Source organism: Acinonyx jubatus, chromosome B1 (assembly GCF_027475565.1).
Source record: "Acinonyx jubatus isolate Ajub_Pintada_27869175 chromosome B1, VMU_Ajub_asm_v1.0, whole genome shotgun sequence".
Classification (NCBI taxonomy): domain Eukaryota; kingdom Metazoa; phylum Chordata; class Mammalia; order Carnivora; family Felidae; genus Acinonyx; species Acinonyx jubatus.
This window is the reverse complement of record NC_069382.1, coordinates 198,616,467-198,631,285: the sequence shown is the minus strand read 5'-3', so window position 1 is coordinate 198,631,285 and position 14,819 is coordinate 198,616,467. Positions and strand designations below refer to the sequence as shown.

Genomic DNA, 14,819 nt, shown 5'->3' with positions numbered 1-14,819 from the left:
GTCCGATGCTGTAGGTCTTGGCGATGTGGGCGCAGCGGGCCGCCGTCCGGCGCAGCACGCGCACCATCTGGGCGTAGGAGTGGTGTGTAAAGTGGATGAAGGTCGGGGGCAGGCCCGAGGGCAGCACCTCCTCCACGTCCAGGCCTCCTGGGGAAGAATGGGGGTGTTGGGGGAGCCTCCGGTTCCACGCCCCGACCAGCACTCACCCACCGGCGGGGTCGCCCTCCTGCTGGTGGCCGCTCTGTCCCCCCCCCCACCCCGCTCCCCTACAAGTCCCAGAACCCTCGTCGCCCCCTCCCCTGCCACATTCGGGAACTTGGGGGGCCCCTGGAAAGGCTCCCCAGCCCATCTGCTCGTGTTTTTCATCACCGTTCCCTTTATAACACTTCACATCCACAGCTAATAACAGCACCTAACAGATGGACACAGCAACACAGTTCCTAAAGTTGTTACGATTAAAAGTACTAGGTCGTGGGGGCTCCTGGGCGGCTCCGTCGGCTGAGCCTCTGACTCTTGATTTGGGCTCAGGTCACGATCTCATGGTTCGAGAGTTCGAGCCCCACGTCGGGCTCTGGGCCGACGGTGCAGAGCCTGCTTGAGACTCTGTCTCTCTCCCTCTCTCTCTGCCCCTCCCCCCCACACACGGACACTCTCTCTCTCTCTCAAAATGGATAAATGAACATCGAGAAAGAAAAGCACTACGTGGTTACCAAGGAAACCGTGTAAAACACAGAACGGGACACAGAGAAGAAAACACGCCTGCAGAAAGCCCAGCCCAGAGCACACCGCGACTTGGCGGGCAGCCTCCGGACCGCGTGTGCGCTCCCCACGGACCCCCAGCCGTGGTCGCAGCACCGGAGCAGGCTCCTATTCTGCTCTGTCTGCATGGCTCCACCGTGGAAACAGTCTCAGCCCCTTGCCGGCCCAGCAACCACAGCTCCGGAGGGCTCCTTACAGACCCCCCCCACCACTGCTATGTCATAGCAAGTGTCAGCGATTATCAGTCCAGCAGTGAGTGTGCCTGTGCAGGGCACGGGGAGGAGGGAGGAGGGAGGGGAGGGGAGGAGGAACAAAGGAAAGGAGGAGGAAGGAGGGGGAGGGGAAGAAGAGTGGAGAGAGTGGGAGAAGGAGGGAAGGGGAGGGGAAGGGAGGGAGAAAGAATGAAGGGAGGAGGAGGAAGGGAGGGGTGAAGGAAGGGAGGAGGAGCGGGAGAGGAGAGGGGAAGGGAGCAGAGGGGAAAGGAGGGAAGGGAGGGAGGGGAGGGGAGAGGAGGGAGAGGAGGAAGAAGGGGGAGTGAAGGGAGGGAGGGGAAGAAGGGGAGTGGAGGGGAGAGGAGGGAGAGGAAGGGAGGAGGAGGGAGAGAGGGGGGAAGGGAGGGAGGAGAAGAGGGGGAGGAGAGGGGAAAGGAAGGAAAGGGAGGGGAGAGGAAGGAGGGAAGGGAGGGAGGGGAGGGGAGGAGGGAGAGGAGGAAGAAGGGGGAGTGAAGGGAGGGAGGGGAAGAAGGGGAATGGAGGGGAGAGGAGAGAGAGGAAGGGAGGGGAGGGAGGGAGGAAAGGGGGAGAAGGGAGGAGGGGGAGGGGAGAGGAGAAGGGAGGGGAGGGGAGAGGAAGGAGGGGAGGGGAGGAGGAGGGGGGAGGGGAGGGGAGAGGAGGGAGAGGAGGAAGAAGGGGGAGTGAAGGGAGGGAGGGGAAGAAGGGGAGTGGAGGGGAGAGGAGGGAGAGGAAGGGAAGGGAGAGGAGGGAGGAAACGGGGAGGACGCAGGAGGAGGGGGAGGGGAGAGGGGAAGGGAGGGGAGGGGAGAGGAAGGAGGGGAAGGGAAGGGAGAGGAGGGAGTGAGGGGAGGGAGGGAAACGAGGGGAGGGGAATGGGAGGAGGGGAAGGGAGGGAGGGAAGGGGGAGAAGGGAGGAGGAGGGGGAGGGGAGAGGGGAAGGGAGGAGAGGGGAAAGGAGGGAAGGGGAGGGGAGAGGAAGGAGGGAAGGGAGGGAGGGGAAGAAGGGGAGTGGAGGGGAGAGGAGGGAGAGGAAGGGAGGGGAGAGGAGGGAGAGGAAGGGAGGGGAGAGGAGGGAGAGGAAGGGAGGGGAGAGGAGGGAGAGGAAGGGAGGGGAGGGAGGGAGGAAAGGGGGAGGAGGGAGGAGGAGGGGGAGGGGAGAGGGGAAGGGAGGGGAGGGGAGAGGAAGGAGGGGAAGGGAAGGGAGAGGAGGGAGTGAGGGGAGGGAGGAAAAGGAGGGGAGGGGAAAGGGAGGAGGGGGAGGGAGGGAGGGAAGGGGAGAGGAGGGAGAGGAAAGAGGGGAGTGGAGGGGACAGGAGGGAGGGCAGCTCCTCCCCACGCTTTTTAAGGCCTCCTGGGGAGCAGGCCCTGGGCTCCCGGGTGGGGTCCGCGCCCCCTACCCAGGGCACCGTCACCAGCTGTCCCGGTGTCTGGGCGGCCGACTCGGCCCCGCAGGCTGGTTAACAGTTAATGCTTCTCCCAGCGTCTCGCTTGCCCTGTGCTTTTTTTCCTGCTCCAGACGCTTCTGGGGGAGGAAGCAGGCAGACGGAACCAGCAATTTGGTGGCGGGATTGCCCAAAATAATCCCCCTCCGGCCAAGTCCATGGGCTCTTCCGGGGCGCGGCCTTGGCCCCACGGGGACGTCTGGTTCCCTTCCTCTGCAGCCACCGCACGAAGCGCGGCGCGTGGGCCCGCGGCACTGGCACTGAGGCCCGTGGGGCGACAGGGCCCCTCCGGGCCAGATCCAGGGTCGGTTCCGAGCCCCACACCCCGCCACGAGCTGCACGACTGCGCGCGGGGCTCCCCGGAGGCCAGCGCGCACGCGTGCTCGGATGTCCGTCCGTGTCCTCCCTGCAGTCGCCAGCGTGCCCGCCCGGAGCCACGGACACGGCACGCGCTCAGTGACCGTGCGGCATCCGCCCCGCCATCCGTGACCCGCCTGCTTCGCGCCAGCTCTGCCGGGCGGGCGCCCGCGCCCCTGCTGCCCCCCACCCCCAGAGCCTCCGCTTCGTCATCTAGGACGTGAAGTCGCGGCAACTTGACCGCTAGCCGCGGGACGCGAGTGCGGACGCACCGCACGGCCCGGTGCGCCCGGTGCGGCACACGCTGGCCACCCGCGGCCGCGGCCGCAGAAATTCGTGAGAGGTGAACACACGCAACACGGAGATCCTCGACGGCACGGAACACGTTCCGAGCACGCGTGCGCGGGCTGGGCCAGCTCACGAGAGAACGATCCCACCGCCGCCGAAAGTTCCGTCAGCCAGGGCTGCTGTGGGTGTCCCAGGAGGGCAAGGCGCCCCGGACACCCGTCCCGCTTACCCGGACGCCCCGCCAGGGCGCACGGCAGACGGCGTGGCGGGCACGCGCTCCAGCCCTCAAGCAGAGCTCACTCCCCCGCAGCGTCCCCGCCAGGCAGTCCCCCTGGAACCTCCTTGCACACCTCCCGAGAGACGAGCAGCTCGCCACCTCCCGGGGCTGCCTCTCGCACCCCTGCCGGCTCATCTACCGAGACACCGCAGCCCCGCCCTCCAAGCCCCTCCCACTGCCTTCCTGAGCCACGCCCCCCGCCCCAGGACGCCTCGTGCAGTCTTTCCGGCCCTACCACAGGCAACCCCAGGCTTTGCCCAGCAGGCCTCGTGGGGGAAGCACCCTCCCACAGCAGCCTGGGGCCCAGCCACACTCTCCCTCACACCCGAGCTCCGGCCCGGCCTCTGAGGCCCCCCTATGGGGGGGGGGGGGCCTTTCCCCACCGTGACTCGGTTGTCCCACCCGAGGGCACCAGCGCAGCCCCCGGGGCCCACGCACCTCGCAGCTTCTCCAGGGGGTCGTGGCAGCCCTCCTCCACGCTCGCAAAGTAGCTGCCGCAGTCGAGGAAGTAGGGCCAGGCCATGTCGATGGCGTCGAAGGCGGGCTGGCAGGCCTCGCGCAGGTCCTCACACACGTGCCGGCAGGGCCTGTGCACGCGGCCGCCCCCGCACCGGGGGGCCAGCACGGCGCAGCCCAGCAGCCGCAGGTCGGGATTGCACTGGCCCTCCAGGAGGTGGTGCAGGACGCTCAACAGGATGTACTCGGAGCTGGACTCCACCGCCTCCCGGGACCGGAGCCCCAGCAGGGTGGGGAAGGCCGTGTGGTTGTAGGCGACGTCGCTGCAGGTCCGGAGCTGCGGGTCCACACACGTGGCTGGGGGCAGGCGGGGTCACCAGGTCACTCCTTCCCTCCGCGACCCGCACGGTCATCCGTCAGACGCAAGGCGGCCCACGCGGCCGGCCGGGGCTCCCCTGGGGGAAGCCAGAGCCCGGGGCGGGGGTGGGGGGGGGGGAGGACAGACGGGGTTCCTGAGACCGACTAGGCTCACTTCCTCCCGAGTGAGCCCGGGCAGGCCGCCCTGGGCCTCAGCTTCCACAGCTGCAAAATGGGTGCAGCCAGCCTTGCCGAGGGTCTGAGGCACCGGACGCACCAGAGAGGCCAGCAGACCCGGGTTTGGCAGAAGCAGGTGCGAACCCTCCCAGACTCACAGCCCCAAAGCCAACGAGTCCTCGCGGGTGCGCCCAGCTTGAACCGCCTTGTGTCTCTAGGAAAGTGGCCGATGCCTGAGTGGTTAGCTCGGGCTCAGGGCCTGAAGAGAGGGCTGGGTGAAGACAGCCACGGCCTCGCCCGGCCTGACCCCGTTCCACATCTCCCCAGGATGTCCGGGGTACAGGGCCTTGGGCGTCACCGGGCATTTTCACACCCGTTCGTAACTCCCATGTCTCCAGCCCGGTGTGTGGGGGCCCCTGTCTGCCCCGCAGGCCTCCCCAGGATGGAGTTAAGTATGCTGTTGTCCCCACGCCACCCCCCCCCCCACGTTCCGCGTGTGGCAGCTCACGGTACAAGTTACGAGATTCTGCCACTTTTCTGTGTCAAAGTCTAAAAGGACCAGGTTCTTTCTACTCAGCAATTTTCTGCTCAAAACTTTTCACATGTGTCATTGACTTTCATACTGAGAAAATACTCTCCTGCTTTTCAAAAAAAAAAAAAAAACACCTGGCCCCTCCCCCTTGGAATACAGGGGATGCCCACGTGGACCGACGGCAGCCGCGAGGGGAGCAGGGATGTCTGGAAGGAGCACTTTCTGGGGAGCTGGGGCACAGCCAGGGTGGAAAGCCCCAGCTGCCCACAGGGAAGGTCCCTCCTCTTTCGTTTTGTCTGATCTGCAGCTTTTTAAGAAGGGCTTTGGGTTTGATGATTGGGCCTTGTTACTAATCACCGGCTCGGGAACCGTGGTTCAGCTAAGGGGCTTGGACAGCGTCGAGGGGCTGCGTCGCTCCCACAAAACAAAAAGGAGGGAAGTGCACGTGCCGTACCACTGTCTGCAGCTGAGGGCCCGTGGCATTCACCTGGAAAGAGAAATGTCATGCTGTTAGGGGCGCGGACCCGTCATCCCGTCCCCCTGAGAGTACGCACTGAAGACAGCCCGTCGCTTACACCCCGTGTCTCGCCGGGTCTGCACCACAGCCCTCCGGTGCCGAGGGAACCGTCACCCGCCCTCCGCGGGTGAGGACACCGGGTCCCCGGCAGGTGCCACGAAGCACCTAAGGAAAGACAGCCGGAGCGCGGTGCGGGTTCTCTGCGTCCATCTGGCCCCAGAGCCTGGGGCAGACCGGCAGGGTGCGGCCAGACCCGCTCGCCGGGACACGGGAGCCCTGGCCGAAGGTGTCCTCCGGTCCCCGAGCTGGAAACACCCCCGCGGTGGCCTGGTCTCAAGCTTCCGGCAGCTGGACAACCAGTCCCGGCAAAACTCTTGACTCTTTAACCAGCGGTTCTAGAATCCTGTGCCACACGTGGCTCTGTCCCACCACTGACTCTGACCCCACGTCATTCAAAGCCCCTGAGCGTCACACGGGTGCCTGCTCCCTGCCTTCCAGAACGCTCTGCAAGAGCCGTGCTCCGCCGTGTCCTGAGTTGGAAAGAGTTTCCTCTTCCCAGAGAAACACACAAAACTCCCCAAGGCCCAGGCACACAGACCCGGCAGTGAGAGCCCTGGGAAGGCCAATAAAACCAACCTTCATCAATGCCACCCGCCCAGTCCCTATCAGAAGGTCCCCGGTGTTCTGGGGGCTCCGAGAGGGAGGAGCTGATCCGGAGAGATGGAAATCGGCGTCAGATTTAGAGCGTGGCTGGCCCCAGACCGCCCCCCGGGCAGGAGTCCCGGGAGCAGAGGGCAGGATGGGGGGCCGAAAAAGTGAGAGCCCAAGGGGGAGGCAGGTGCAGTGGGGAGCCCAGAAGGTTAGACGCGCAGGGAAAAGCCTGTGTTCTAATCCTGTAACGTCACGCACAACCCAGGCCTGACCCACGAGTCTGAGAAGGGTGGGAGCCCCTGGTCCCGGGGGGCAGGCAGCTCCCCCTTTCAGGAACCCCTGCACACAGTTCGCCCTCCGCGGACCAGGCAACCGCAGCCCGGGCCCCGCGGCAGGCCGGCTCCCGGCACTCTCGCGGGCCAGAGACTACAAGGCCGCCCCTCGCCGCCTGGCTTGCACTCCCAGCCCTGGTGACAGAGGAGACACTGGACTGTGCACGGACCATCCACGGGAACACCTGTGGCCCTGGGGCTCGCCCTCCCTCCCTGTGCGAATAATAGGGGGCCCAGTGAGAGAAACTATCCTCTGGCCTTGGGAAAGGCAGCAGGCAAGAGAATAATTTTCCTCAATCTTCCTCAATTCTGCCGGCTCTAATACAACAGGGGGCTACAGTGTGCCCGCCAGCGCCCTCGGGTCCCCGAGGATGAGCACACTGGCGGTGGCAGAGCTGGGGGACCCCGGGCGGCAGAAACCGCCTTCCCCCCTCAGCACGCAGGGGCGGGCGTTTCTGGGCTCCCACCCGACACTGCCCGGAGCTCCAAAGTCTTGAGGGTCTGACGTGCTCCCCGATTCGTGCCCCCCGCCCTCTGCAGAATGAGAGGCGTGACGGGCTGGACCAACACTTGAGGGAAAAAGGAAAGAGAAAGAAACTGACCCAGCACCCTGCTTGGGACATCGCAGGGTTACCTGGCCGCCTCGTGGCTAAAGGCCCCAGGCGATGCCAGAGCAGAGCAAAGGATCAAGTCTATGCAGGGCCCCGCGTGCAGGCATCCGTGCCCCACGCTGCCCAGGTGGCGTTTGCCCTACCGAGATGCACGCTCAGTCGACTTCCTGCTACAGCCCGCGTGAGCACGCGCAGGGACGGAGGCCGTGACCCAGAAGGTCAGCGCACGAGCCCGGGGCCTCACGACGGCCGGCCGGGCCGAGGGCCCCTGACCCCGCTCCCTACGCCCGCATCCGCGGAGGCCGCCTGTGCCTGCACTGAGCTGCGGGTGGCCCAGTCTGCAGATCCGTTGAGACCCTGGGCACGTCCAGTGAGCAGGACGCCCCCTTGGCCCGGGGGCCCCGCAGACTCAGGAAACCAGGAGTGGAGAAGTGACCCCCACGTCTGCCCCCCCAAAATTACCACGGGCCACCCAAGTGGCTGGATCGGAGTGGATGTGACAAAGGGACCCTCTGGGTTTTAAATGGCTTCAATCTGTAACTGAAGTTTGGGGATCAGGTGCCTTTCTCGGCCTCAGTTTTCTCATCTGTGAAATGGGGGTGACGATAGGGCCCGCCTGATGGGGTGACACCTGGGCCCAGTAAGGGCTCCACAAACAGTAGCTCAGGGGGCTCACAGGCCAGAGGAGGGACTGGCCACCGTGTCCTTGATGTCCGTGGGATGGACACGTGGGAGGCATCTGCCGACTTGGGCACCAGGACTCCCAGGGTGGCGGCCAGGAGCCAGACAGACAGACAGACGGACGGATGCATGTCCTGGGGCTGCTGTTACCAAGTCCCACAAACTGGTGTAACAGACACTGAAGGCCCGGTTCTGGAGACGGCGGCCTGGAGTCGGGGGGCCGGCAGGCCAGGCCCTTCTGCAGGATCCCGGGGAGGGTCCTCCCTGCCCCTCCCGCCTCTGGGCCCCCCGACGATCCTTGGCGTGCAGCTGCATTACCCCCATCGTCACATGTCCCTCTGGTGGGTCTACGTCTGTTTCCTCCTCTTCTAAGGTCACCAGTCACTGGATTTGGGGCCCACCCTGCACCCGTATGACCTCGTTTTACTCGGACTGTACCTGCAAAGACCCCATTTCTCAATACGGTCACCGACACAGGTACGGGGGCGTTAGGACTTCAACGTTTCTTCACCGGTGCGTGGAGGGGGTCACACAGCTCCACCCTTAACAAGAGGCAGGCCCCAGGGTGTGCTTTCGGGGAGCTGAGGGGCTGGGGCGGGGTCAACACAGGAGTCGGCGGGTCTGGCCGCACCAGGCAGCGTGCCCCCACTAGCCACGTGGGGTCACCGGAGCTCGAAGCACCCGGTCCATGCCCACACGTACCGTACGTGTTAAGTGCTCATCAAATCTCAGACTTAGTACTAAAAACAGGATGGAAAATACTTCATTCGTGGGTTTTGTACTGAGGACGACACACTGAAACGTTACATCGGCTGACCCAAAATTTGTTATTCCGGTGAATTTCACCTGCTTCTCGTTACCTCTTTAGTAGGACCCCTAGACGGTGTGGAACTGTCACGGGGCTGGGCTGGCGTCCTTCCCTGCAGATGGTACTGATTCTCTGTCCTCGGGCGGTTCACACATGCCTCTTACACTAGGTGACCACAAGGTGTCAGCATGTCTTTGACGGAGGGACCCAGGCTGACCTGGGGCTGGCCGGCTCCCTCCCTTCCTCCCTCCCTCTCCTTTTTTTTTTTTTTTTTTTTTTAGTGTTTATTTATTTTGAGAGAGCGAGAGCGTGTGTGTGCGTGAGTGGGGAAGGGGGGCAGAGGGAGAGGGAGAGAGAGAATGTCGAGACGTAGGTCTCGAGCTCACAATCCCGAGATCATGACCTGAGCCAAAATCAAGAGCTGCACACTTAACCCACTGAGACATCCAGGTGCCCCTCCGTCCCTCTTAAGTGGAAGATAGTCCCGAGCAAGGACTCCTCTAACAGATGAGACACCTGAATGGGGCCAGAGAGGTCAAGCCATCTGCCCAAGGCTGCACAGCAGAGAAGAGGACTAAGGATTTGAACTCAGAACCGCCTGGCCCCCAGCAGCTTGAACGTTGCCTCGGCCCCCTAGGCCCCCCGTGAAGACCTGGGGAAAGGCAGGAGGGGAGGGTCCAGGCCTGCTCTGAGGCACCAGGACAGGTGCAGTGGGGACACGGATAGAGTCCTCAGGTAGAGCAGCCTGGACACAAGCCGCCGGGCCCCCACCCCGCGCCAGCCTGCCGTCTGGAAAAGCCACTCGGCTTCCTGGGACCACACACGCTCCTCTGTCAGGAGTGAAGATGGGGCTGGAGGGTCGATTTATTCTGGAAACGGTCACCAGTGCGGCCACAGGGCCCCAGCCAGAGAGCCGCCCCGCCCACCCCTCAGGTGAGGAAGGAGCGTCTTCGCCCTGGGAAAAAGACTGGCCAGGGAGAATCTCCTGGAGGAGGGGGCCGTGCTCCCTGACTGGCCCCAGTCGCTGGGGTCTCACGGGCCCAGGGGGAGGTCCCTTCACAACACAGTGTGAGTTCCACCCACATTCCCCATGTGCACCTGAGCACACGGCACGCACACACCTACACTCTCTGCCTGGGCCTTTCTGCAGAAATGGGGGGAGGGAAGGGGGGGCGAGGGTCGCAGGTGGGGTGAAAATCCAGACGGAGAAGGAAGAAAAGGAAAGATCGGCATCGGCGCATTGGAGACAGGAGGTTGGCTCCTGGCACGTCCACTTGGCTGGACTGAGCAAGTGCTCAGGTGTCCACAAAGCCTGCCCTTGAGAGATTTCAAATCTGACGCGCCCGGAGCCCTGTGCCCGGGGGACCCCCACCCTCTGGGGACAGAGACGTCTGCTGCTGATAAGGACTCTGAGAACAGGGGACTGGGCACGTGGATACAGGGGAAACCAGCCCACTCCGGGAGGGCGGATGTGGCTGGAACCAGAGCCCAGGACTCCAGGACCCACGCCTGGCCGGCACCCCACACTCTCAGGTGAGACCACCTCCCCTCCAGGGTCCCTGGATGTCACCTTTCCCCCTGCCCCAGAGCCCTCCAGGCGCACCCCCTCCCTCCCAGGTGACCACGCCCCCTCCCTGGGGACCCAACCCCTCCCAGGCCCTCAGAGCCCACTTCCGGAGATACTGTTGCCCACATCACGGCGGGGGAGGGAGGGAGGGAGGGGTCTAGACAGGGTTTGCGGGCAGCCCACGGGCTGCCCCTTCCTGGAGGGAACAGGGATCTTGGCTGCCCTCTCCCCTGTGAAGTCCTGACACCTGCTCCCTAGGACCCCACCAGCAGGGCGCCCCACCCGCTGTGCGCTGACCCCAGGAGGAAGACCACCCTGGCCTGGGCACGGCGCCCCTCCGCTGCCCCAGCTGCCCGCTGCGCTCCCCTTGGGGTCCCAGCCCCCCTCTACCCTGCGAGCCCAGTGCCCCCTCCCAGCTGGCCACGAGGTCCAAGGTCACGGGCGCCCCTCGGGGACGTGCTCCCGGGCCAGGGGTTGCGCGGGGGTCGTGAGGGGGGGAGGGAGTTCCCGGCGCGGGGTGGTCCGCCTTACCGGCGCGCCCCCGGCCGAGGGGGCACCCCGGCCCGGCGGCGACAGCGGCCAGCGAGGCCAGCAGCAGCAGCGGCAGCGGCGGCGGCGGCGGCGGGGGCGGCATGGTGGGCAGCGGGCAGGCGGCGGCAGGAGCGCAGTGATGTGGCACTCCGGCCGCGGGGCGAAGGCCGCTGGGCTCCCGCCCCCCAGGAGCGCGAGAGCGTGGAGTCGGGTTACAGCGGGCGGAGGGACAGAGCCTCACAGCCCGCTTCCGGCCCAGGGCCCGCCCCCTGGGCTGGGCGCCCCCCTGGGGCTCGGCTCCCCTCCCCCCTGAGGTCCCCCGGGAGCCGACCTCCGTGCCCCCCTCCTCATCCCCGCCCGCAAACTCCTGTTTCCGGACACGATGGATCTGGGGGCCAAGTGGGTCCTGCCCCCGTGCTGACCCCCGCCGGCCAAGAACCCGGCCAAGTCACTCCTCTGTCCCGTGAGGGGAGGAGGCAGTGTCCCTGGCTGCCCCCACCGCGGCCGGGGTGTGGGTGTAGGAGAAGGGTCTGTGGGGGACGGACGTTTAGGCACCGGGAGGGGGCAGGCGGCTCCAAGTGGCCTCGGGCAACCCCTCACCTCTGAGCCCGTCCCTGTCTGCGCCCTGGGGAGAGGCCCCTCCTGGCCGCTGTGGCAGAGCCCGGCAGGGCGCCTGGCACCAGGGCCCTAGGTGAGATGAGGCGGCCCCACTCAGCCGGCCAGAGGAGGCCACAACACCAGCCAAGCGGTGGCAGGGAGTCTCGGGGTGAGCCCCCCTCCCCGCCGGATGAGGGGGCACGGGCCACGCGGCGGGTCCTCCGAGAGCCCAGGGTAGGCGCCCCTGCCACCCTGCCCGGTCGGCTCTAGGGGTGCAGGAGGATCCTTCCCACCCACCTCCCCCCCGCCCCCCAGCCCCTGCCTGCGGCCCCAAAGCCATCTGGGCAGGAAGCCCAAGGGGCCTGGGAGGAGGGAGGCTCGGGACCCGAGGGGAGGGAAGCCTGGGCCCCGGAGCCCCCGGCTCACTGGGCGCCCAGAGCCTCGCTCTCTTCCAGGGCCAGTGCCGCTCGGGGACGCGGCCAACGCCTTTGAAGCACCCGCTTTGCGGAGCCGGGCAGGTGCTGGCTCTGCCGTCCAGATGTGCACACATCTGCCTGCCAGCCACTTGTCACAGCCCCACAGCTGCCGTCCAGCCCCTAGTGCCTCGCGCCCTGGGCCGCGGGGACGATGCCAGCTGGACACGGGTCTGCGCGCAGTCACCTGGGCCGGGCCCCTCCCCCGCCGGGCTGTCAGCCCAGAGGTCCTTCAGCGGCCACATGCCTTTCCGGGCCTCCTTTACCAACCGTCCCGGGCAGCCGGGAGGCCCGGCCGTACAGCCAGATGTCGCCCAGCCCTTTGACGAGCCCCTTGGCCCGAGGCTGGGCTGCCCCTGACAGTGCGTGTGATGGCGGAGAGGTACGAAGGACGCCCGTCCCTGGCTCGGAGAACATGCCCCCCACTCCACCTCATTGACTCGGCCCTTCCCGGCACCTCCGGCCGGGGCGTCTGACGCTCCGTGCTGCCCTCTGTCCACCCGGACCGCAGCCTCGTCCTTCCAGAAGTCTCTGGGCTTGCTCCAACGGGGATCCCAGGCACTTCCCTTGGACTTTCCCCTCGGGGGTCTCCAGTCCTAGCTGGGAGGGCAAGTCCAGACCCCGGCTTGCCCTTCCCGTGAGCCAGCCGGTGAGGTTTGTTCCCTCCTCCCCAGGGTGCCAGGGAGGCACGTGAGGGTCCTCGCTGTCCCCCCTTTCGGGCAGGCTAAATCCTCGCGGACACCGAGCCCACAGCCCCCCGGTGGCCAGATTTGCGCAGGCGTCTCCTACTACAGCCCTCACGTGGGGTTTGGTTTTCTGTCTGAATGGGGTATAAGACGGCACCGTTGTAAGCCAGTGGCATCTGAGATTTGGTGGAGACAAAGGGCCGTGAGCTGTCGTGATTTTCAAGGACCCAGTGGGTCGAATCTGCCAACCCCCCGTGGGACCAGTCTCTTTCCTCCCCGGTTAAGCTGTTGGAAGGAACGGTCTCTCACCCAAGGCTTCTTGTCCACGAGGGGAGGAGGACACCCCACCAAACAGATGGGCAGCAACTCACAACCCGCCCAGCCCCCCGCCCACCCCGGCCCTGTCCGGGCCCGGCCGCTCACGGCCAACTGGCCCAGAGGGACAGGGAGGCGCCACGAGGAGGGGGGCAGGTGAACCGGCCGACGCACCCAGAGCGGGAGCTGCAGGAAGGAACCCGCATTCTCCAGCAGGCAGTGGAGCTCACGGCACTGCACTGCTCGCAGAACAAGCCACGAGGGGCAGAGCCCCGTGGTGTCACGGGGAGAGCACGGACTCTGCCATCCCTCAGGGGTCACTTCGTCAAATGGCTCACTCAGAGCCCATGGCTTCCATCGGTGAGCCTGGCCCCCCTCCCCCCGGGAGGGTGTCATTGCCCATCTCGGGGCTCACAGTGATGGGGGGTGCTGCAGGTGGCCTGGAGTCCACCCCGCAGCCTGCAGGTGCCCAGCTGAAGCATCAAGGCCCCTGGGACCAGCAGCACCCAGACCCAACCCTCCCCAGGCTTCCTCTGGGACAGCACTCAACTCACTGAACTTAGCCCGTCTCTCTTCTACAGAGCTCTCCCAGGACGGACTCCGCACCGCCCCCGCTGGGCGCTGGGGAGACATTCTCCTCACAGGGCCTGGCCTGGCCTGGGGTCTGGGGGCGCCGGATGCCACTGGCTGGTGCCCTGGGAAAGCACAAGGTTTGCAGGACTGACTGGTCCTCAGACAGCTGGCTCGGGTTGCTGCAAAGGCCCCTTTGCAGAGAAACCAGAGGCTTTTGAACAAAATGTTTACGGATTTGCACGGTGCTCGGGACAGGACGCCGTTCTGCGAGGCATTTAAGTGTGCATGAAAACTATCTTTCTAATTAAAAAAAGATTGAGGCGCCTGGGTGGCTCAGTAGGTTAAATTTCCGCCTTCAGCTCACATCGCGGTCTCATGGTTCGTGGGTTCAAGCCTCACGTCGGGCTCCCTGCTAACAGCACGGAGCCTGCTTCGGATTCTGTCTCCCTCTCTCTCTGCCCCGCCCCCCCATGTGCTCACACTCTCCCTCTCTCTCTCTGTCAAAACAAATAATAAACATAAAAAAAAATAAAGACCACAGACCCAAGGCGAAAGAGAATATGGTGAGAGAATGTTCTAGAATGCCCAGCATGGGCATTATAATAGTGCTCTCCGGGGAGGCATCTGTGCCTGAGTGACTTTCTGGAAAACTCCCTGGTGGCTTCCGGGAAGGCAAAACAGGAGAACAACATCCACCTGCAAAGACTCTTGTCTCTTTCCAGCCGTGGCACCCTCCCCAGGACAGGATGCGCGTATTTCCTCCGCTGGATTTAAGGCCTGAAGAGCGTACTGGAACGAGGCTGTGAAGCGTGGGGCATGCTCCCCCCAGCCCAAGTGAAGTTCTCAGGGAGGAGAGAGGCCTTCAACTTGCAGGTTCACAGCCCGGCTCCGAGTTACATACGACACAACGGAGGCCAAGCTCTCCTTTGCAAGCACCGGGGGCGTCTCGGGGACCCCCAGGCTCCAGGCCCAGCTGCGAACCCCCCTGCGAACCCAGTGACTTAGCCCCTGGACGCCCTCACAGCTTCAGTTGCCAGCCCAAGGCTGGAATGTGGTTTTCACTGAACTGCCTGGGTGGGGTTTTTTTTAACCGCTTCCTGACCACACATCTATAGTTGTCATTAGTCCTAAAAAATAATTTGTTTTATTTGAATTGCGCTGCAGACCTGACGAGCACTTAAGTATGTCCGGCTTGCGGGGAGGCCCTGGGGAAGCAGCCCAGTGACACCCAGGTGGTCAGGACGGAACCTGCCCCAGGCTACGGACTGCTCCCACCGCCCTGAGGGGCCGAAGGAGCTGACTGCCTGCCGTGCGCGCGTGTCTCCAAGGAGCGAGCTCAGGACCCGTCTTGCCCGGGCCCTCGGCTGAGGGGCCAGCGCTGCGGGCTCCGGACTGTGCCGCATCCCACTGGCGAGGCCCTACCCGAGAGCCCGCCGACCGCGTGGTGGGCCCGATCGATTGTGCAGCCCAGCCCCAGTTTCACGGGGACGGCTGGGGCCGGAAGAGGCCAGCCAAGGGCAGGGGGCGGGAGTGAAGAGGAAACTGCGAGCCTTCACCCCTTCCCCACCCCCCCCCCCCGCCCCGCACAACACACCTCTG

General features: G+C 65.2%; 1 protein-coding gene across 1 annotated transcript in view; it reads right to left on the bottom strand.

The window, feature by feature from the left end:
- CPZ (carboxypeptidase Z) overlaps positions 1-10,727 on the bottom strand; it is a 24,590-nt gene extending 13,863 nt beyond the window's left edge. Inside the window, exons 1-4 of the mRNA XM_027072003.2 lie at positions 10,577-10,727; positions 5,333-5,365; positions 3,795-4,169; positions 1-147 (exon numbers count right to left, since the gene is read on the bottom strand). The exon at positions 1-147 is cut by the window's left edge and continues 66 nt beyond it. Of these exons, the coding sequence (XP_026927804.2) occupies positions 1-147; positions 3,795-4,169; positions 5,333-5,365; positions 10,577-10,679 (658 nt within the window). The 5' untranslated portion in view covers positions 10,680-10,727. The remainder of the gene's footprint in view (positions 148-3,794; positions 4,170-5,332; positions 5,366-10,576) is intronic.
- Between the last annotated feature and the right edge of the window lie 4,092 nt (positions 10,728-14,819).